At 44.7% G+C, this 22,721-nt stretch overlaps 1 protein-coding gene across 1 annotated transcript; it reads left to right on the top strand.

The window, feature by feature from the left end:
- Positions 1–1,669: 1,669 nt before the first annotated feature.
- LOC124059708 (protein NLRC3-like) lies at positions 1,670–19,546 on the top strand. The gene is made up of 11 exons (XM_046389961.1): positions 1,670–2,555; positions 3,096–4,227; positions 4,340–4,465; positions 5,208–5,324; positions 5,771–5,849; positions 5,933–6,161; positions 6,240–8,037; positions 9,546–9,719; positions 11,152–11,325; positions 18,424–18,470; positions 18,706–19,546. The coding sequence occupies exons 2-11, from the start codon at positions 4,103–4,105 to the stop codon at positions 19,245–19,247; spliced, it is 3,411 nt and encodes a 1,136-aa protein (XP_046245917.1). The 5' UTR covers positions 1,670–2,555; positions 3,096–4,102; the 3' UTR covers positions 19,248–19,546.
- The last annotated feature ends 3,175 nt before the right edge of the window (positions 19,547–22,721 follow it).

Genomic DNA, 22,721 nt, shown 5'->3' with positions numbered 1-22,721 from the left:
AGATGATGAAAATGCTCTATCGTGCACTAGAGCGTAATGCTTCAACCTTGCACACACAGGCAGCCATACACCTACATGAACACCTGAAGCGTCGAGTCACAGACACTGCTTCCAATCTGGAGTCATTTAGTGTGATTTAAATCACTCGGGTTCCGCAGTTCCTCCAAGTGCAATGAGGCCAGCAGTAGACTGCGGTCAGAATGTGCGTCTGTAATCGGACGCACAAATGAGCCCCAGCCGGGACCGTCTTCACAACAGCTGTCCGCACCCACTTCAGGCATGTTATTCAGCATCATTTGTTTGTTGTTGTCTGGAAATCATGTACTAAAATGCCAATTTGTTGTTTTCTAGATAACCTTTGGCAACATTTCGACATCGAAGTGGGCAGGCAGACCAAAAGTGCCACAGCTGATGCCATCCAGGAGGTGCAGAGATACCTGGCAGAGGGCAATATTGCCAGGTCCCAGGATCCTATGAGATACTGGGACAACCAAAAGACAATCTATCCAAACCTCTACCAGCTTTCCTTTCAATTTCTCTGCACTCCAGCCTCATCTGTGCCGTGTGAGCGGGTGTTTTCTACAGCTGGAGAAGTTGTATCAAAAAAGCTTAACAGACTCAATTTCAAAACGTTGGAGAAACTTATTTTTATGAATAAAAATTTAAAAGAAAAATCCCAGTCCACAAGCATCCTCATTCACAACACGTTCACTTAGATTTTCACGTTATGATACATGTTCACATTATTTATTGACCGTATCTAAAAATATCAAAGATATTTTCAATTTAAATGAAGATATGAAATAATACAATATAAAATACAATGACTTAAATTATATTATTGTATATACTAGGTCATCAAATCAGTGTCAGTTGAGTCTGTCAACTCGGTTGCCTGTAGGGATTTTTAAGGTCCAGCAGGTGTCAGTATTCAGTGACACAGTATCAACACAGTATCAAAACAGTTTGGCAACGTGTCGAAACGCATCATGACGCCTCATCTACCCATCACTGCTCAAATGACTTCATGAGTGCAGATATCACTGCCACAGGTCTGTAGTCATTAAGTCCAGTGATCCTCGGCTTCTTGGGGACTGGAACTATGGTGGAGGCTTTGAAGCAGACTGGCACATGGCAGGACTCCAGAGAGGTGTTGAAAATGTCTGTGAACACTGGAGTCAGTGTCTCAGGGTGGAGGGGGACACACCGTCTGGTCCAGGAGCCTCGTGAGGGTTCAGTTTCCTGAACAGCTTGTTAACATCCTCCTCCTGGATAAAGAGGGCTGTGGTGGAGGAGGTGGACACTGGTGGGATGTCTTCAAGGGTGCGGGGGGTGTGAATGACCGTGTTGATGGGGTGTGTGGAGGACTCAGGGCCGGCAGATAGTCCATCAAAGCGACGGTAGAACTCATTCAGACTGTTGGCTGGTCGCAGGTCGTCAGTGGACTGGGGGGCTTTGGGCTTGTAGTTGGTGATTTGCCTAAGCCCTTTCCACACAGAGGCCGAGTTGTTAGCTGAGAACTGCTGTTGAAGTTTCTCAGAGTGCAGTTACAGAGTACGGCTGGGAAGAACTCGAGGTAGATTGTTTACGCTTCAAAGAGAGACAATCAGCAATCATATGACCCTTCTTATGGCAGTAGAAGCACTCACGATCTACACGGGATTTTTGTTAATTTCTTTAGTTAGAATTCTCTCTTTTTAAATAATTTATTTTAAGCATAGTGTGCTTTCTTGTGGTTTTTTCTTCCGTTGCCATTCTGCACCTTATCTGCCATTATCTATATCATGTATATCATGTTATTTTTTTACAGTACTCAGCTATTTTTTTATATTACTCTGTTATTTTATATTTTGTGTGATAACTTGATACTTTCATTTGCTTCTTTGTACTGCAACCCTGGCACAACAATTTCCTGTGGGATCAATAAAGTTCTTATCTTATCTTTTGTAATTAAGTCACTTTCTGCTCAATGAGAAAAACTACCACTTTATCTGGTAAAGTATTCTTGAAATCCTCACAATCCTGATGTGAATGTGACGTCACTAACAGTAATGTGTTTATTTGACAAGATTAAAACACATTTCTGACAGGACTTCAGTCAGTAACTTTAACTCGTCTTTTTCACGAGTTAACTGTTAGTTTGAGTGTACGTGACGATGAAGAATCTTCTTCTTCTTCTTCTTCTTCTGTGCTTGTTGATGCAGTTTGTGTTTGTCACATGAGTTCACAGACTGTTTGTCCCTCCTCATCCAGTAATGAAGCTGATTGTCTTCTTCTTCAGTGTTGCTGCAGTCTGGACTTTGTGGAGCTCCGTCAGTGTCTCCAGCTGCGGTTCAGACTGACTGACAGACCTTCAGTAACACTGCCACCTGCTGCTGACTGGCAGCACTGCAGCTCACACTGGCTCTCTGCTCTCACGTCAGACTGACGTTTCTGGATTTGGATTTGAAGGTATGAGGATGTGACGGCTGTCGGTCGGACGAACACCAGCAGCGTCTGTCGGCGTCTGCGGACGAAGAAACAAAGTGTGTTTGATCTCGTGTGGAGCTGAACAGGTGAGACCCCTGACAGGTAACACGACACACCTTTGATGAAGAAACTGTTTGCTGTCACTCGTTATGTTGGGAGCTACATAACAGACTTGTAGATGAGAGCAGTGATGCATTCTGACAACACTGTTGTTTCCTGTTTGTAGGTCTGAATATTCATGAATGAATTCACTAATGAGTCTATGAGATGTGACTTTTGGTCCAAAATGAGCCTTTTCATGTTGAGTTTATTCACATTTCATCTGCACCAGGAAACAAGTCAGAACTTGAGCTGAGCTGACTTCACTGCTGAGAGATGAGGGACAGTCAGAACTGGTCTGACAGCCTGAACTGGTTTTTATCTTTGATTGAAACTCGATCAGCTGTTTATTCTCTGACGGTACAAAACGACACCCAGCAGTGAATCAAAGAACTCCTGCTGCTTGTTGTCTTTACCAGGAGACAAATTTAGGAAAGTTCATGTTGTGATGTCAGACACTGGAGGAGGCGGGGCTTGTGTTGTGGTCCCTGGGTTTGGTTTGTCAGGTTGGTGTTTCTGATTGGCAGGTGTGTGTCACAAACCTCCTGCTATCAGAAGTGTGAATCTTTTAACTGGTGGACCCCCGTCGTCAACAGCAGCAAAGCGTCCTTTTAGTCCTGACCCACAGACTGAATCCAAAGACTTCCAGAGTGTCTGTGAGGAAGCCCAGAGGTTTCTGATGGGAAACTTTGAACCCTGCAGTCTGGGTTTAACACTCGCCACCGTCTCTGTCAGGAAATGCTAATATGGTTTGTGTTGCTGTGGTGGGACAGGACTATCAGTCCAAGATAAGACAGCAGAGAACTTCAGTCAGGGCTTTCAGCTGGAGTTTCTGCTTCACAAGACAATAAAAATATGATGAACAAAGCAAATATGAAGACTTTCTTATTTCTTTATAGTCATGGAGCCACAGGCACTAAACTCAGGAACTGAACTATAAACCCAAACTTTGTGTTGCACATTCCTGATGATGTTTCCACTGAATCTGAGGGGCTGAGATTACAAGTTGGACAGAAAATCGATCAAAAATGTGGAGTTTGAGTGGATGTAATGAAGACTTGTAGAGGTGGAAGAGGAGAACAAAAACTCCAGAGAACCGAAGCTCCAAAGTGGAAGCTCTTTTCTGTTTTAGAACAAAGATGTGATGATGTTTCAGTCAGATGAATTCATGTCCTCATGTTGACTCCAGTTCCACCCAGTGATGTTAACTGTGTGAATGATGGAGAAGTTGTTGCAGCTACAAGCTTCATGCTGACCATCACTGAGGTTCAGACTTTTCCACCACAGGAACTGAAGGCGGTTCTGCTTTGGTTTCCACTGTTCTCTCCTCACGTTGGGGGCGACTTCCTGCAGCTAAATGTCAGCTCAGCTCAGGATGTGATACTGAATCCAAGTTCATGTACTCTGAGGGGGAACTGAATCCAACAGCCACAACACAGAAAACACAGCAGGACGTCCACCAGCAGGACAGCAGCAGAAATCTTGTAACGTGTGATGGAGACGTTGTTGTCATGAATGTTGGAGCTCTGACAGCATGTTGTTGTGTTTGTGTGAAGGTGTGGGCTCTGCTATGAATCAGTGTGAGGAGACAGAGGAGGGAGTCCCTCCCTCTAAAACCACTCTGTGTGGGGAACATGACAGCCAGACCAAAGCTCAGAGGTGAGATGAGGATCTCTAACTGTCCATGACTCTTCTCCATGTCACAGCTCAGCACTCACATCACTCCACCATCATTATTCACACTCAAAGCTCTGTGTGTGTTGTGTTGAAGCCCCGAGCAGCAGCAGAAACCAGACTGTCCTGAACCTGAACCTGAACCCAGCTGTGTGTCCATGAAGAGTGACAGGTCCATGGGTCTACCAATATATTTTAAAGGACGACTTCCTTCAGAGACTCAGTAAGTCAACACAGTCCCAGTTAGCAGGAACTTTCCCATAACTTCCTGTGATCCTGGCTGCTTCAGATTCTTCTTCATTGACTTCATATTTCTTCATATTTACTCAGGAGCTGCATGAGAGCAGGTAGAGACCATCATGGATTTGTTCTGCCCCCCCACATGCTGTCCCTTCACTTTGATTGTTCCTTCTAATCAACTCATCAAGTGAACAAAATAGACGAGGTTGGATTTTATTTTCCAGCAGCTTTTTTCAGTGTCAAAGATTCAGAGCAGTTTGTTGTTCACTCTCACTACAGAGCTGGGCTGAACAATTGAAATCAGCCAATAGCACATCTGGACTGTTGACTCCTTCAGGCTGTTCATTTGAGGTACATGACATCAGGGTCAGTTAGAGTCCACATCAGAAAGCAAAGGGAGGCTTCCAGTGTGTCGTCATCACATTCACACTCAAGTCAAAATGCTGTTTGCTGACGAGCACATTAACTGTCCCCTCAGTCCTGCATGAAGGCTTGTAAATCCTCATGAGACAGAGGAGCGTCCCCTCCTGTCCTGCTGTCCTCCTGCCTTTGTCATGTCTCCCTGGAGAGCTCCTGTTCCCTCCTCTTCCTCTCTCTGACCTTCACTGAGATGCTCACATCTCCAGGAGTCGGCAGAGCTTTGAATGTTTTGTCTCCAGCTTGACCATCAAAGTGAAGCTGAGAGGGCTGAGAGGCGCATTAGTTTGTCTGTGTGTTTCTATCAGTGTGGACCAGCAGACAGCAGACTCTCCTGTACCCAGCTGTGTGTCCATGAAGAGTGACGGGTCCATGTTTCATCCTCCTCTTCACTTCAGAGGTGGACACGACTCTGCTGAAGGAAGGTAAGAGTTTAAAGCAGATGAGTTTGATGTTCTGCAGCTTCTCCTTCTATCAAGTCAGTCCACAAAAAGATCTACCAGTTGGTCTCAGCTTTCAGACTCCACTGGCTCCAGATTTGTCATTACAAAGTTACTGTAAGGCAGCTGCTCGGTGGTCTCAGTCTGCTGATTCCAGCAAAGCTTTTTCAAACTCATTTTGTTTCCTGTAGCTTTTTCACTTTTCTGTAAGCAGGAGATTCAGTCCACAGAAACACATCAGTTTTCCAGGAAATTTGGATGAAACTCGTGGTTTGACCAACCAAACACTTTGTCAGCAGGTGACAGTGAGCTGCTTCTTAGACCAACCTGAAGGTGGCCTCATTGGTGCCAGAAAACTGGATCAGCTGATCCTTGAAAAGCAACAAGTGCTAAAATGTGTGTAATCATCATACGTCCTGTTTTCTCCACAGAGTTCAGCAGCAACAGTCAGATGTTCTCGGTGGTCAGTCTGTCCAGCAGAATCCAGCAGACCTGGACTCCATATTCATGGTGTGTAAATGTCCAACAACAACTTTTAGCTCAGCTCCAAATCAAATCAACACATGGTTCATCTTTGTTTTATTCTTTTCCAGCATCTTGAGGAGAACGTTGTCACTTTTGTGAGGAATGAGCTGAAGAAGTTCCAGAAGGTTCTGAGTCCAGATTACCCAGAAAGCTTAGAGAGACAGAGTGAGGATGAGGAGGTGTTGGATGGTGAGGATGAAGAGCAGAGGAGCAGCAGCAGAGACGCATTTCTGAAGATCACACTGCACTTCCTGAGGAGAATGAAGCAGGAGGAGCTGGCTGACCGTCTGCACAGCAGTAAGAGGATTTTCCACACTCCACTTTTCTCACATTAACACCAACATCCACTCACTGATTTGTTGTGTTTTCATTCAGGAACTGTTGCTCCAGTTTGTCGTCAGCTCAAATCTAAGCTGAAGAAGAAGTATGAGTGTGTGTTTGAGGGGATTGCTAAAGCAGGAAACCCGACCCTCCTGAATCAGATCTACACAGAGCTCTACATCACAGAGGGAGGGACTGCAGAGGTCAATGAAGAACATGAGGTCAGACAGATTGAAACAGCATCCAGCAAAACCACAAGACCAGAAACAATCAGACAAGAAGACATCTTTAAAGCCTCACCTGGAAGAGATGGACCAATCAGAACAGTGATGACAAAGGGAGTGGCTGGCATTGGGAAAACAGTCTTAACACAGAAGTTCACTCTGGACTGGGCTGAAGACAAAGCCAACCAGGACGTCCACTTCACATTTCCATTCACTTTCAGAGAGCTGAATGTGCTGAGAGAGAAAAAGTTCAGCTTGGTGGAACTTGTTCATGACTTCTTCATTGAAACCAAAGAAGCAGGAATCTGCAGGTTTGAAGAGTTCCAGGTTGTGTTCATCTTTGACGGTCTGGATGAGTGTCGACTTCCTCTGGACTTCCACAACAATGAGATCCTGACTGATGTCACAGAGTCCACCTCAGTGGATGTGCTGCTGACAAACCTCATCAGGGGGAATCTGCTTCCCTCTGCTCGCCTCTGGATAACCACACGACCTGCAGCAGCCAATCAGATCCCTCCTGAGTGTGTTGACATGGTGACAGAGGTCAGAGGGTTCACTGACCCACAGAAGGAGGAGTACTTCAGGAAGAGATCCAGAGATGAGGAGCAGGCCAGCAGAATCATCTCCCACATCAAGACATCACGAAGCCTCCACATCATGTGCCACATCCCAGTCTTCTGCTGGATCACTGCTACAGTTCTGGAGGATGTGTTGAAGACCAGAGAGGGAGGAGAGCTGCCCAAGACCCTGACTGAGATGTACATCCACTTCCTGGTGGTTCAGTCCAAAGTGAAGAACATCAAGTATGATGGAGGAGATGGGACAGATCCACAGTGGAGTCCAGACAGCAGGAAGATGATTGAGTCTCTGGGAAAACTGGCTTTTGAGCAGCTGCAGAAAGGAAACCTGATCTTCTATGAATCAGACCTGACAGACTGTGGCATCGATATCAGAGCAGCCTCAGTGTACTCAGGAGTGTTCACCCAGATCTTTAAAGAGGAGAGAGGACTGTACCAGGACAAGGTGTTCTGCTTCATCCATCTGAGCGTTCAGGAGTTTCTGGCTGCTCTTCATGTCCACCAGACATTCAACAAATCTGGTGTCAACCTGCTGGCTGAAGAATCATCAACATCCAAGTGGTTTAAACTGTTCAGAAATGACTCAAAACTAACTCATCTGTACCAGAGTGCTGTGGATGAGGCTTTGCAGAGTCCAAATGGACACCTGGACTTGTTCCTCCGCTTCTTCCTGGGTCTTTCACTTCAGACCAATCAGACTCTCCTACGAGGTCTGATGAAACACACAGGAAGTATCTCACAGACCAAACAGGAAACAGTCAGGTACATCAAGAAGAAGATCAGTGAGAATCTGTCTCCAGAGAGGAGCATCAATCTGTTCCACTGTCTGAATGAACTGAATGATGGTTCTCTGGTGGAGGAGATCCAACAGTCCCTGAGGTCAGGAAGTCTCTCCACAGATAAACTGTCTCCTGCTCAGTGGTCAGCTCTGGGCTTCATTTTACTGTCATCAGAAGAAGATCTGGACGTGTTTGACCTGAAGAAATACTCTGCTTCAGAGGAGGCTCTTCTGAGGCTGCTGCCAGTGGTCAAAGCCTCCAACAAAGCTCTGTAAGTGACCACAGAACTGCAGATTCTGACTGGATCACATGTGACGGGTTGTTCTCAAATAATATGTGTTTTGGTCAAATAAGAGTCAAAAAATGTAGTTGATAGGTTGATCAGTTGAAAAACCTGCGAAGTGTTAGAATCACATCAAAGATCAGGACCCAAAGTGCAGACCCTGACACCAGAGTTGAGGTGAACAAAAGAAACTTTAATGAACTTTAATGAAACAGAAGCAGGCAAACAAAAAGGCGACTGTGAGTCCTGGTAAAAATGGTCCAAACAAAGAAGATCCAGAAACCAGATGAATTAACTTGTGAAGGGTGACCCTTAACTGTTATATACTTTTATATTTTTGTTGTCATTTCATTACACAAATAACTTCCAGTGTGAGTCATATCAAATATACAATGAAATGTTTTCTTATATGTCCTGTATGTTTTGTTTAGGCTGAGTGGCTGTAATCTGTCAGAGAGAAGCTGTGAAGCTCTGTCCTCAGTTCTCAGCTCCCAGTCCTCTAGTCTGAGAGAGCTGGACCTGAGTAACAACGACCTGAAGGATTCAGGAGTGAAGCTGCTGGCTGCTGGATTGACGAGTCCAAACTGTCAGCTGGAGACTCTCAGGTCAGGATTCAGCTTCTGTTTCAGAGATCAGCCTTTACATCCAGACTGACATAAAATTTGAATTGGATTTAAAAACAGATGACCAACATTTGTAGTGTTTAACAGTGTAGATTATACCAAAAACACTGTGTTACCAATTTTGTCCAAGAGATCGATCTTGAACGTCCACAGTCTAATTCTCAGGCTAATCATGGAGATTGTGGTATTCAAGGTCACTTCTGCTTCCAAACTTTCCATAACCTGATTGATGAGCAGATCCACACGACCTGAACAGATCAATAAAGTCATGGCACAAACTGTACAGCAGAAAGAAGAGATGCTACACTTTTAATATTTTGTTTTCTTGATAACTAACCCCTTTCCAACATTTTGCCTGCATTATTATCTTATTACTGTGTGGCTCAGGGAGATGATTTGCTGTTTTGTTGTTAACACGGTGACAATACAATTTACTACAACACAAACAATTTATTGTCATTATACTAAATGTACAATGAAATTTGGTTGGCTGTGCCTAATGTGCTCACAACAATTACAGAAGCACCAGTCATGACAACATTCACATTCACATGTAATTAAACATGAAGTACAGAATAACAGATTAAACAGTAAAGATATATTGCACTGTTAACATAAATGCATTGCACTGTCAGATCAGATATTTGAGCTGATCAATGTGTGTGTGTGTGTGTGTGTGATCCCTGGGGTTGAAATTGGGATTTGAGACAGACTCTGTAAAGTCGTATTGCTGCCCTCTAGTGTTTGATGTCACTGCTGTTTTGACAGTTACTCATTAACTCATTAGGGGCAGCCAGTGAGATATGATATATTTTATGTTGTATACAACAGAAACCATATCAGAGTTTGTCTTTATCACTAACTCTCCTTCAGGCTGAGTGGCTGTAATCTGTCAGAGAGAAGCTGTGAAGCTCTGTCCTCAGTTCTCAGCTCCCAGTCCTCTAGTCTGAGAGAGCTGGACCTGAGTAACAACCACCTGCAGGATTCAGGAGTGAAGCTGCTGTCTGCTGGACTGAAGAGTCCAAACTGTCAACTGGAGACTCTCAGGTCATGATTAATTAATTTGTGAAGGATAAACAATCATTGTTTTCAAGTTTTGTCATCACTGTTCTCCAGTAATTTAATGATCGTTTTTTTCAGATAAATATAGATCTAAATCAGACAGAAATGTTTTCTTATATGTCCTGTATGTTTTGTTTAGGCTGAGTGTCTGTAATCTGTCAGGGAGAAGCTGTGAAGCTCTGTCCTCAGTTCTCAGCTCCCAGTCCTCTAGTTTGAATTTGGCAATCAAAAGGCGACTGTGAGTCCTGGTTAAAAAAAATGGTTCAAACAAAGAAGATCCAGAAACCATAAGCAACACTGAGACCACCGGAAAACAGAGAACGTAGGGTTTGCCAGGGAACTCAGAGAAACACAGCAAATCCACAACAAACACAAGGACAGCACAGGTGTATATAGGTGATGTAACGAGACACAGGTGAAACTAATCAGGGAGGAGCAAACTGTCAAAAAAGGAGGGAAAACAGACAAAGACAGGAAATGACAAGCTAAACAAGACACAAGAGGAGACATCCATCCATCCATTTTCTATACCGCTTATCCGTCAGGGTCGCGGGGGAGCTGGAGCCTATCCCAGCTGATTACAGCGAGAGACAGGGTTCACCCCGGACTGGTCGCCAGTCAATCGCAGGGCCAACACACAAAGACAAACAACCACACACTCTCACACTCACACCTAGGGGCAATGTAGAGTAGCCAATTAACCTAATGTGCATGTTTTTGGTATTGTGGGAGGAAGCCGGAGAACCCAGAGAAAACCCACGCAGGCACAGGGAGAACATGCAAACTCCACATAGAAGGGCCCAGACCGGGATTCGAACCTGGAACCCTCTTGCTATGAGGCGACAGTGCTAACCACTGCACCACCGTGCCGCCCAAGAGGAGACAAACTAGAAAATAAAAATGAAAACTAACTAACTGAAACTTCAACGTGACATAAACTGTTTCTTCACTTTCGCTGACCCTCCACAGGAGTGAGATGAATTAACTTTTGAAGGGTGACCCATAACTGTTATATACTTTTATATTTTTGTTGTCATTTTATTACTCAAATAACTACCAGTGTGAGTCATATTAAATATACAATGAAATGTTTTCTTATATGTCCTGTATGTTTTGTTTAGGCTGAGTGGCTGTAATCTGTCAGAGAGAAGCTGTGAAGCTCTGTCCTCAGTTCTCAGCTCCCAGTCCTCTAGTCTGAGAGAGCTGGACCTGAGTAACAACCACCTGCAGGATTCAGGAGTGAAGCTGCTGTCTGCTGGACTGAAGAGTCCAAACTGTCAGCTGGAGACTCTCAGGTCAGGATTCAGCTTGTGTTTAACAGATGTCCATGTCAGTTTTGTTGGACATATACATGCTGATGTCACTGATGAGAGCCACCAATCTGTTTGTGTGTGTGTGTGTGTGTGTGTGTCTCCAGGTTGTCAGGCTGTATGATCACACAGGAAGGCTGTACTTCTCTGGCCTCAGCTCTGAGATCCAACCCCTCCCATCTGAGAGAGCTGGACCTGAGCTACAATCATCCAGGAGACTCAGGAGTGGAGCTGCTGTCTGCTGGACTGGAGGATCCACACTGGAGACTGGACACTCTCAGGTATGAACAGACAACAAGAGCTCACACACAGTTTGTCTGTCACAGTGACAAGCTGAGGACTGTTGGTTCACAGTGTGGACCAGCAGCACTGCTGATAACAGTGAAGACAGTAACTGATGTGCTGAGAGTCCCTGTCCCCACTGAGACTGACCTCCTAACTAATATTAAGACAAGACATCTTTATTTGTATAGCCCATTTTTACAAGCAGTTAATCTCAAAGGGCTTTACATAACATCATAGCAACATCCTCTGCCCTTCGACCCTCACATCGACTAAGGAAAAACTCGCAGAAAAACCTTTAACAGGAAAAAATGGGAGAAACCTCAGGGTGAGCAACAGAGGAGGGATCCCTCACCCAGGATAGGCAGACGTGCAATGGATGTTGTACAGGCAGGAAAGCAGTTAACAACATGAGAAAAACATTACTAAAAAGACAAATAAAACAAAATCTCAACTCATAAAAATTTAAAATTTTCACGTCATTCATCCGTTCAGTTTCACTTTCCATCCCACCTCAATATGATTTTCAAGGATTCAAGGAGCTTTATTGTCATTTCACACACGTAGAACATGAGTGGAACGAAATTAGATTCCCCGGTCCCAGTATAAGCCCAATTGCCTAACAAAATAAATATAAATACAAACAACGCTATATAATATAAAAACAGTAGAATATAAAGAAAAACAGTAGATGATATAAACATCAGTGTAAACAGTATAAACAGTAGTGCAAATGGCTGACAGGGTAGTGCAAAATGGCAGTAGTGCAATGAACATGAGTAGTTTAGAGTTCTGTGCAAATGCTGCATTGTGCAAAATGTTCCATGGGTGGTTGTTTGTGTGTTTGTTGGTGTGTGAGGTGTGAGTTTGGCAGCAGGGGCTACAGAGGACCTCCAGAGTTCAACAGTCTCACAGCTTCTGGGAAGAAGCTGTTCCTCAGTCTGGTGGTCCTGCTCTTGATGCTCTGCAGCCTCCTGCCTGAGGGGAGAGGGGCAAACAGTTTGTGTGAGGGATGGGTGGGGTCCTTCACGATGCAGGAGGCCCTTTTCCTGCACCTGGAGGTGTAAATGTCTGTGGTGGTGGACAGGCTGCATCCCACAGTCTTCTGTGCAGCTTTCTCCACCCTCTGCAGAGCCTTCTTCTCTGCTGCAGAGCAGCTGCCACACAGTGATGCAGGAGCACAGGACGCTCTCCACCACACATCTGTAGGATGATGTCAGGACTGAGCTCCCCAGTCCGGCACGCCTCAGCCTCCTGAGGAAGTAGAGGCGCTGCTGTGCCTTCCTGATGAGGCAGGAAGTGTTGTTGCTCCAGGTGAGGTCGTCCGTTATGTGGACGCCCAGGTACCTGAAACTGGAGACCACTTGCACCGCTGTCCCTCCGATGTACAGGGGAGGAAGGGGAGATGTCTGCCCCTTCTGAAGTCCACGATCATCTCCTTGGTCTTTTTCATGTTGATGCAGAGGTTGTTCTCTCTGCACCAACCCTCCAGGCGTTCCACCTCCTGCCTGTAGTCGGCCTCGTCGCTGTTGGCGATGCGTCCAACCACAGCTGTATCATCCGCAAACTTCACGATGAGGAAGCTCGGATGTTGTGCTGAGCAGTCGTGTGTTAGCAGGGTGAACAGAGGTGTTGAAGATGTCCGTCAGTACCTCTGTGAGCTGATGTGCACAGCCCTTCAGCACCCGCCCCGGGATATTATCGGGACCTGCAGCTTTGTGTGGGTTTATCCTCTGGAGGGTCCTCCTCACTTCTGCTGAGGTCACGCTGAGGGGCTCTTCACCAGGTGGGGGGGTGAGTCTGGTGCTGAGGGGGGCGTCCGGGTCCTCAAAGCGGGCAAAGAAGTTGTTGAGAGCCTCAGGCAGAGAGGGGTCCCTGGGGCATTGTGCATCTTTGGTGTTATAGTCTGTGATGCACTTAATGCCCCTCCACATGCTCCGTGGATCGTTGGATTCAAAGTGTCCCTGGATCCTCTGGGCGTATGCGGTCTTGGCCCTCTTCACTCCTGCCGTCAGCTCTCTTCTTGCCGCCCTGAGTGCCATTCTATCACCTGACCTAAACGCAGCATCCCTGGCTTTCAGCAGAGACCGGACCTCCGTGTTCAGCCAGGGTTTCTGGTTTGGGTAGGTGGTTACTGTCCTGGTGCACACGTGTAGATGTAACTGAGGACCGCAGATGTGTAGTCCTCCAGGTCCACCTCTCCCTCACGGACAGCTGCTTCCCTGAAGACCTGCCAGTCTGTGCGCTGGAAACAGTCCTGTGGTGCAGGGACTGCCTCGCTGGGCCACACGGTGATGGTCCTCTGTGTTGGTGTGTGGCGTCTGAGCGGCGGACGGTAGGCAGGAACCAGCATGATGGAGATGTGGTCGGAGAAGCCAAGGTGGGGGTGGGGGACAGCTCTGTATGCGTCTCGTTTGTTTGTGTAAACATGGTCCAGCGTGTTATTTCCCCGTGTTGGTATGGTGACATGCTGGTAGAACTTAGGCAGAGTGTCTGTCAGGTTTTCGTGGTTGAAGTCTCCCGGCGTTAGCCTTTAGCCTAGCTCACAGGCCGCCCCGTTTGCCCCTCTTCTGCTTCCGCGCACACCGCTTCCCCTTGCCCTCCGTCCGGTATAGCCTGCTACGCCAGTCCGGTGTTCTTAGCAGCTGCAGTCTGCCCAATGAAGCTCCGAGTTGATGTGAGGCCGTTGTTGTTGTTGTCGTAGTGGTCATAGTGTTCGAGCCGTCCCTTATTTTAAAAAGTTTGGCTCGGCTGTACCTTATGCGTTTGTTTAGACAACCGAAACAAGTAGAGTTGGCCTTCAGACCAGCACAAAAACTACAAAAAAAGGGCTTAAACCTGGGAGCGTGAGAAGCCGCTGCACTACCGCGCGCCGCCATCTTAAACTTTTATTTCCCAAGACTGAAATTGTAATAATGAATTATAATGAAATGCTGTATCATTCATGTATTTCTCACGTTCTGTTGAAAACCACTATCCTATCAATTCAGTTCAAATCATTTATATAGCACCCTATACAATCGAGATCGCCTCCAGATGCTCCACAGACACCTAGAGCTCAAACCCCCGAGCAAGCAGACAGTAGCAAGGAGCCCCCCACCCCCAACAGGAGGAAAACCTAAGCAGGACCCGACCCACAAGGGAGAACCAACCCGCCGATAGTCAGTGTACAGAAGAATGACAGGCAGATGTGAACAGTAGACATTGGGTTGGTCAGAGGGATGCAGTTCAACATGAAGATCTGGATGGAGAGATACCTGCAGAAAGATACAGAGAGAGAGAGAGAGAGAGAGAGAGAGAGAGAGAAAGGGAGGGAGAGACACAAAACTACGAGGAGAACTGGACACACAGTTAGTGACATAAAATAATGAATTGTATGTTAATCTGACGAGGGGAGGAAGAAAAGGAAAAAGAGGAGGGGAAACTGCTTGGTGGATCATGTTTGTGTCCCCCGGCAGCATAGGCCTATAGCAGCTTAGCTATGATAGAGATTAAAGATTAACAGTTAGTCAGACCTATTCTACCTGTGGCTGTCTGTCAAGAAGTGACTGTAACTATGCCTACCAGCCCTACACACTTTGTTTGAGGCCAACTATACGCTTTACTAAACAGAAAGGTTTTAAGTTTGGTCTTAAAAGTGGAGGTGGTGTCTGCCTGTTGAACCCAGATTGGCAACTGGTTCCACAGCAGGGGTGCCTGATAGCTAAAGGCTCGTCCTCCCGTTCTACTTTTATGAATTCTGGGAACTGCAAGTCAACCTGCACTCTGTGATCTGAGTGTTCTATTGGGAATATATGGGACTATTAGATCCTGCAGGTGTGATGGGGCTGGTCCATTTAGGGCCTTATATGTAAATAGGAGAATTTTAGTCTATTCTGAATTTTACCAGAAGCCAGTGAAGAGAAGCTAAGATGGGGGAGATATGATCCCTTTTACTGATTCCTGTTAAAACTCCAGCTGCTGCATTCAGGATCAGCTGCAGGTTATTAATAGAGTAATTTGGACATCCTGACAATAGTTAGTTGCAGTAGTCCAGCCTAGAAGTAACAAAAGCATGGACAAGTTTTTCAGCATCACTCTGAGAGAGGACACTCCTAATCTTAGCAATGTTACGGAGGTGAAAGAAGGCGATCTTAGAGATCTGTTTAATGTGATGAATAAATGACACGTCCTGATCGAAGATAACGCAAAAGCAGCACTGAGATCCAGTAAAATGAGTATGGAAACAAGCCTGCGGTCTGATGCCATGAGGAGGTCATTTGTGACTTTAACCAGTGCTGTTTCTGTGCTGTGATGGGCTCTGAAACCAGACTGAAACACTCCAAACAGACTGTTCATGTGTAGGTGATCAGTTAACTGATTTGCAACCACTCTTTCAAGTGTTTTAGACAAAAATGGGAGGTTGCATATCGGCCTATAGTTTGCTAAGATGTCTGTGTCAAATGAAGGCTTTTTAAGCAAAGGCCTGACAACAGCAGTTTTAAACGCCTGTGGTACATAACCTGTTGTTAAAGACAAGTTGATCTGACCTAAGAAGGAAACGCCAATCAAGGGAAAGACGTCCTTGAGGAGCTTAGTTGGGATGGGGTCTAAGAGACATGTGGTTGGGTTAGATTTGTTAATGCTGGAGGTCAGCTCAGGGAGGTCTATGGGCAGGAAGCTGTCCAGAGATGGAGGAGGATTAAAAGAAGTTTCTGGCAGTATGTTGGCTATTGTGGGGAGATCTTTATTGATTTTTTCTCTAATGTTATTGATTTTATTGGTGAAGAAACTCATGAAGTCTTCACTACTAAGAGCTGCAGGAATACAAGGCTCAACAGAGCTGTGACTCTTAGTCAGCCTGGCTACACTGTTAAAGAGAAAACGTGGGTTCTTGTTTTGCTCTATTAATGATGAATAATAAGCTGTTCTGGCTTTATGAAGACCCTTTAAATATGTCAGTAGACTGTCTTTCCAGGCTCTCTGGGATTCAGCTGATTTGGAGGAGTACCACTTCCTCTCCACTCGTCTTGATGTTTGCTTCAGTGTTCGTATATTTGAATTATACCAAGGAGCTCGCCTCCTATGATTTGTAACCTTCTTTCTCAGTGGAGCAACCATATCTAAAACTGTGTGCAACGTGGCTGCAGTGTTATTAACAAAAGAATCAATTTCTGCAGGAGTAACGTTTAAATCAGTACGCTCTGTTGTACTGGTACATGGTGCTGAGGGGAGCTGTGATGGGATGTCATCCCTAAATCTGTCTACAGTATTCTCAGAGAGGCATCTGGTGCAGTAGACCTTTTTGTTGTGTGCTGTAAAGTCTGTTAGAGTTAGCTCAAAAATTACAAGTGAATGGTCTGAAAGGAGAGGGTTTTGAGGGACAACTAACAGGTTCTTAGTTTCTAGGCTGTAGTTGAGAACCAGATCGAGGGTGTGATTATGGCAGTGTGGCGGCAGTGTGGGGGCAGCCGTTGCCCAGCGGTTGGAGAAGCGGCTTGTGATTGGAGGGTCGCCGGTTCGATTCCCCCACCGGAATGATTAATGCGAAAAATGCCCCCCCCTTCATTAGCCGGCTGATGTGCCCTTGAGCAAGGCACTTAACCCCCCAATATGCTCCCCGGGCGCTGGATGCTGCCCACTGCTCCTGTGTGTGTTTCACTGCATGTAATTTGCCGGGTGTTGCATGTGTGTGTTCAACTAAGGATGGGTCAAATGCAGAAGACGAATTCAGTGTGTGTATGTAAAAATATATATACTGTCCAAAAAGTGATTCTTCTTCTTCTTCAGTGTGTTGGTTCATTTACTGTCTGAAGGAAACCTGTTGAATCTAAGAGTGAACTAAAGGCTGTCTTAAGACTGTCAGAGTCAACATCCATATGAATGTTAAAGTCACCCACTATGACTGTCCAGAGATGGAGTGATGACTTTATCTGCTATGACTTTATCTGTACTGAGCACTAAACTAGATAAGAAGTCTGAAAACTCAGACAATACACAACAACTAATAAAACTGGCTTTCCTGACTTCCAGTTTTGGTGAGACAGGCTGAGAGTGAGACTCTCAAATGAGCTATGGATAGATTTAGGTTTGGGGTTAATCTGAAGACTGGAGTGGTAGATTGCTGCCACTCCTCCTCCTCCTCATGACAGTTAATATAACCAGATGGAGTTGATTCATTTAAACTAACATATTCTTCATCCCATAACCAAGTCTCAGTGAGACAGAATATATCAGACTGATGATCAATAATTAGATCACTGACTAGGAGGGATTTAGAGTGGAGGGATTGTATATTTAATAATCCACATCTGACTGTCCTATTTTTTGGCTCTAAATATTTGCTAGTTTGTATTTTTATGAGGTTATTTTGATTAACAGTTCTTTAATTTTGTGCTGGTTGGACTATGGGAGGACGAGGCACTGACACTATGTCTATGGGATTGTTAAACTTAGTATTACTGTGTGCATTTATATTTTTATTTATTCTACTTTTTAACGGAGGGCGGCAGTCCTACAGAAGCAGCAGAGAAGTGTGTAAGACAGCGACTCTGCTTCCTGGCCTCGACCCTGGGATGTCAGGGGGTTGGTTGTCTAATAAACTTGGCTATATTGGTTATCAGGAAAACCAAAAGCAAAGCTACAAGAAAACAGGACACACAGGGCAAGTGACGCTTTTCAAAATAAGACAGGACATGACAAAAACCTTGAACATAATACACGGAAACACAAGACACACATGGAACATGACACAAGGACTCAACAACCAAAAGACAGAGAACCAGGATGTGAGAGAAACCTTGAACATAAAACATGAAAACACATGAGAGACAAACATGAAACATGGCACGTGGACTCCAAAATCAAAAACCAGAACCAGGACGTGACACACAGTTTGGGAGCTTCATCACATGTCAGAAAAGTGGATGTCAGCTGGTTTCTTCTTCTCTTGTTGTTTTCTTCTGAATGTTTGATGTCAAGTTGAACTGAGTCTGTGTATGAAATGTGTTTTCTAAATGCAGCTGTTTTGTCTTCATGGTGGATCTGAGTGAAGGTTGATGAAGATCATTGATGAGGAAGCTTCTGAAGGTTCATTCTGACTTTGTTTCTTCCTCCAGGGTGGAACATGGTGGACAGCAGAGGCTGAAACCTGGTCCGAGGAAGTGTAAGTGTGTGTTGACTTTGATTGATGAAAACAAGGCAGCACATGTTAAAGTAGTTTCAGTCTAAAGCTTGTGTATCTGCATTCAGCTCTCAGTTTGATAGAAGATCCAACAAGATGAGTCACTGTGAAGTTTTGATCTAATGAACAGTCAGTCTGTTAATGAAGCAACAAATGAAGCCATCAGGTGTGTTAGATGATAAACTGCTGCTGTATTGTGTCTTGTTCTCTCCATCAGATGCCTGTGAACTCACAGTGGACACAAACACAGTAAACACAAACCTCAAACTGTCTGACAACAACAGGAAGGTGACACGAATGACAGAGAAGCAGCCTCATCCTGATCATCCAGAGAGGTTTGACTGGCATCAGCTGCTGTGTAGAACTGGTCTGACTGGTCGCTGCTACTGGGAGGTCGAGTGGAGTGGAGGAGTTTCTGTATCAGTGGCTTACAGAGGAATCAGAAGGAAAGGAAACACTGTTGACTGTGTGTTTGGATGGAATAATCAGTCCTGGAGTCTGAGCTGCTCTGATGTTGATGGTTTCTGTGTCTGTCACAATAACATAAGAACAGTCCTCCCCTCCTGCTCCTCTGTCCCTCACAGAGTTGCAGTGTATGTGGACTGTCCTGCTGGCACTCTGTCCTTCTACAGAGTCTCCTCTGACACACTGATCCACCTCCACACCTTCAACACCACATTCACTGAACCTCTTTATGCTGGATTTGGATTCTGGTCCTGGTCATTGGGTTCCTCCTCAGTGTCTCTGTGTTCAGTGTAGGAGGGAGAGTCTCCTCCTGTTAGAGAAACACACACACACACACACACACACACACACACACACACTTTTTGTGAGGCACACTGACTCATTATCATAACATAGTGTTTGAATTTAGTGTTTTTGCTGACTGCACTGCACACACACAGTTTGAAATAACTTTGAAATAACCTTTTAAATCTGTTTTCATTCAGGTTTTGTAACAAAAATTTTAGTTTGATGTTTTCTGTACTTTACAATCTGAATTGATTTCTCACATAAATAAGCGTGTTTATCCAATAAAATCAGGTTCCAGACTCTCACATCATCTAAAGATTTTTTCTTGATCACTTTGATATTAATGTTGATGTTATTGGTGTGTAATTGATCCTGGGAAGGTTGAAAGCTGTCAGAAATCCTTCAGAGTCATTTCCACAGTAAATCTGTGTATATGAATGGATGGAGGTGAGTGTCAGTGTTCCAGGGATATAAGAAACATGTTGATGAGACATTCTGACACTTCTGTCAAAAATCAACTCATATTGTAAAACATCAAAATGTTCATTTTCATGCATTTTGTCTTTCTTCTTCACTTCTGCTGTTTGTCTTAAATTTGGGCTGAATGAGACGTTTTTAGCACTACACTTCCCATCATTCTTTGGGTGATGTAACAGGAAGTGTAGTGTTGCAGTGGAGTCAGTCGCTGTGTGTCTGTAGTTGCTCCACTTCCCCTCAGGCCCTGGTACTACAGAACAGCATCCGTCACACAGAGGCCACTTGGAGAGCAGGAGAGTCAGGAGTGAGAGTCACAGTTGGACATGTTTAAAGCCTCTATTGCAGGGGCAGCTGTTTGAAAATGAGTTCAAGTGACTTGGGGACTCGTTCACAAACGAGGGTGGATGGGCTCAACCTTGGAGACAGGATGAGGAGCTCATAAATCCTGAAGGAGTATGAAGTTGATCTATTGTTGATCTGCATTTGAAGATGTCAGTTTCATTTCCTTCTGGAGGTGTTAAAGTCCCCATCAAGTGGATCCTCAGGCACCTGAGGCTGAACCTCCCCGGGCTGACCACCGTCGCTCCTGCCTGGTGCCTGCTGGTGAGTCTCACTCTCTTCTCATTACTGCCAGCCTAATGTTTTAAGTTTAGCCAGGCTGACACAGAGCCATAGTGCTATCGAGCCTTGTATCCCTGTGACCCTCAGCAGCAATGACTTTATAACCTTTTTTAACCCCTTTCTGCAAATAGGAATTCAGCAAAATTTGGAGACGTTTTGTAGACATAGCCTTCAGCATTCATTATCTCATGCTATACATGTAGCACATGGCTAAATGGGGGCTTAAATTAAAGAAGACACATGGGCCAAGACATGTATTGATGTCTAGCTGTTTATTTTACTCATTAAGTGTCCATTTCAGAAGATCATACATAGCATAAAATGTCAAAAAAGTAAAAATCGCCTAACTTTTTTTTAGTTTTCAGTGAGTTCAAGGCTGATAAGAAAAGATCAAACTGTCAAACTGTACATGCCCTGATTCTACATGGTCTTGGAAAGTAAAATCCAAAATTTGAAGTAGATACATAAAAGTACATAGGTGCTACACAACCATTTCCATAGGGTACAAATAGGCGTCTCCAACCTCTCCAAAAACCTCTCCAAAACCTCTCCAAGCTCTCCAAAAAAAAAATTGCACCATACAAAAGGGGGTGATTGTAATATTTTTTTTCCTTCATTTTGAAATAGTACAAATACATTTTACTGCATTCCAGACTAAAATTCACAAGAACTTCAGTACCTATAAATACTATAAATACCTATAAATACCTATATAGTACCTACTAAATAATATGTTTTGGAGTGATTGTGAGTATATAAGTGAAAACAGTCCGTTTAGGCCTGGCCATGATGTGTAGAGGTAAAAACTTGCAGGAACTGCAAACTGCAAACTTCAAACTGCAAACTTCACCAAACAAACAAAAGTTTGCCAACAACACGGTGACACTTGCTAATTCGCCAGGTTACACATGCGTAATGACGTCGGTCAATGACTCCCGATGAGTTCAGCTGCGGCGCAGGGCTTTACACAAGCCTCCTGTCCACAGACATCATTGGCGCAGGGCTTTACGCACACCTCCTGTCCACAGACATCATTGGCGCAGGGCTTTACGCACGCCTCCTGTCCACAGACATCATTGGGGCAATCATGACACCCTAACCCCTAAATGTTCATTTGTCGGTTTACTATTCGTTGAAAGAGGTGTCAATCACTTCAGATGAGCCTGACACCGGCAACAAGGAAGAAAGTTGGACGATGCTTTTGTGTTTACAACTCGGGTGCACGGCGCACACATGAAACACAGCGTCTGCTTCGGAAATTACTCAGCGGATTACAAATAAATACCTTTTGGTTTTGTAGAGGACATCTTCAAGTTTCTATTCATGTATAACATTACGAGTAAATTTGCGATTGCTGGTCAGAACGAGTTAGAGAAGACCGCGGTGGATTTTTATGGGGAAATACGACTATTTTACACGATGGAATGACTAAGGACATAAAGCATTGTTTTGACCTTTCCCATGCAATGAAGACCAGTTTCCACACGACTAAAAGGTAAATAATGACATTATGCCTTCATTTGCGCTCACTCGAAATGTTAAAACTTTATAAATATGAATGTTTTAGAAGGATGTTACTTCCTGTGTTCGTCAATGGGAATTGCTATGCTAAGCTAATGTGACTATTTCTGAATAACGTATTTATAACATAAGCCAATTTTCCTTTAGCACAAAGCTCTGACATGACAGAAGATAGATATATGGGTATTTTGTTTGTATTTCGAAAATGGGAGACGTATATGAGCAGTAAATCCCCGAATTTGATCTGGACCCGCCGGCGGGTCCGTTTTAACCCTATCTGCACAAACAGGTTAATGACAAGATCTTAAACATTAGAGACAATATTCAGCACCTACTGACCTCAGCTGATCCTGATGTAACAGCAAACATTAGTGTCTTAGAACCAACAGTAGAAACAGATAATCATCTTTACTGCTTCTCACCTATTGGGGCAGTCGTGGATCAGCGGTTAGGGTGTCGGACCCGTAACCGGTGGATCGCTGGTTCGATTCCCCGTCCCGGTGTCCATGGCTGAGGTACCCTTGAGCAAGGTACCTAACCCCCACTGCTCCCCGGGCGCTGCACGCAGTCGCCCACTGCCCCGGGTTTGCTGTGTGTGTGTGCACGTCACTTGGGTGGGTTAAATGCAGAGAACAAATTTCGTTGGAGTGAGTTCCCTCCAATGACAAAATATGTCACTTTAAACTTTAAACTTTATTGATCCCCATCAGCTATACTCACTCGTATATTCATCCAAGCCAACAACATGCCTCTTAGACCCCATCCCTACCAACCTTTTCAAAGAAGCTTTACCCTTACTTAGCACCTGTCTATTAGACATGATCAATCTGTCCCTGATAACAGGCTATGTACCCCAGTCCT

Source organism: Scatophagus argus, chromosome 5, assembly GCF_020382885.2.
Source record: "Scatophagus argus isolate fScaArg1 chromosome 5, fScaArg1.pri, whole genome shotgun sequence".
Lineage (NCBI taxonomy): Eukaryota > Metazoa > Chordata > Actinopteri > Scatophagidae > Scatophagus > Scatophagus argus.
The sequence above is the reverse complement of the archived record's forward strand: the minus strand, read 5'-3'. Positions and strand labels throughout refer to the sequence as shown.

Bases quoted from the DNA above. Each gene is read 5' to 3' on its own strand.
- LOC124059708 (XM_046389961.1), top strand. From the start codon at position 4,103: ATGTTGTTGTGTTTGTGTGAAGGTGTGGGCTCTGCTATGAATCAGTGT. The intron at 4,466-5,207 runs GTAAGTCAACAC...TGTTTCTATCAG, and splicing joins CGACTTCCTTCAGAGACTCA to TGTGGACCAGCAGACAGCAG. The intron at 5,325-5,770 runs GTAAGAGTTTAA...TTTTCTCCACAG, and splicing joins CACGACTCTGCTGAAGGAAG to AGTTCAGCAGCAACAGTCAG.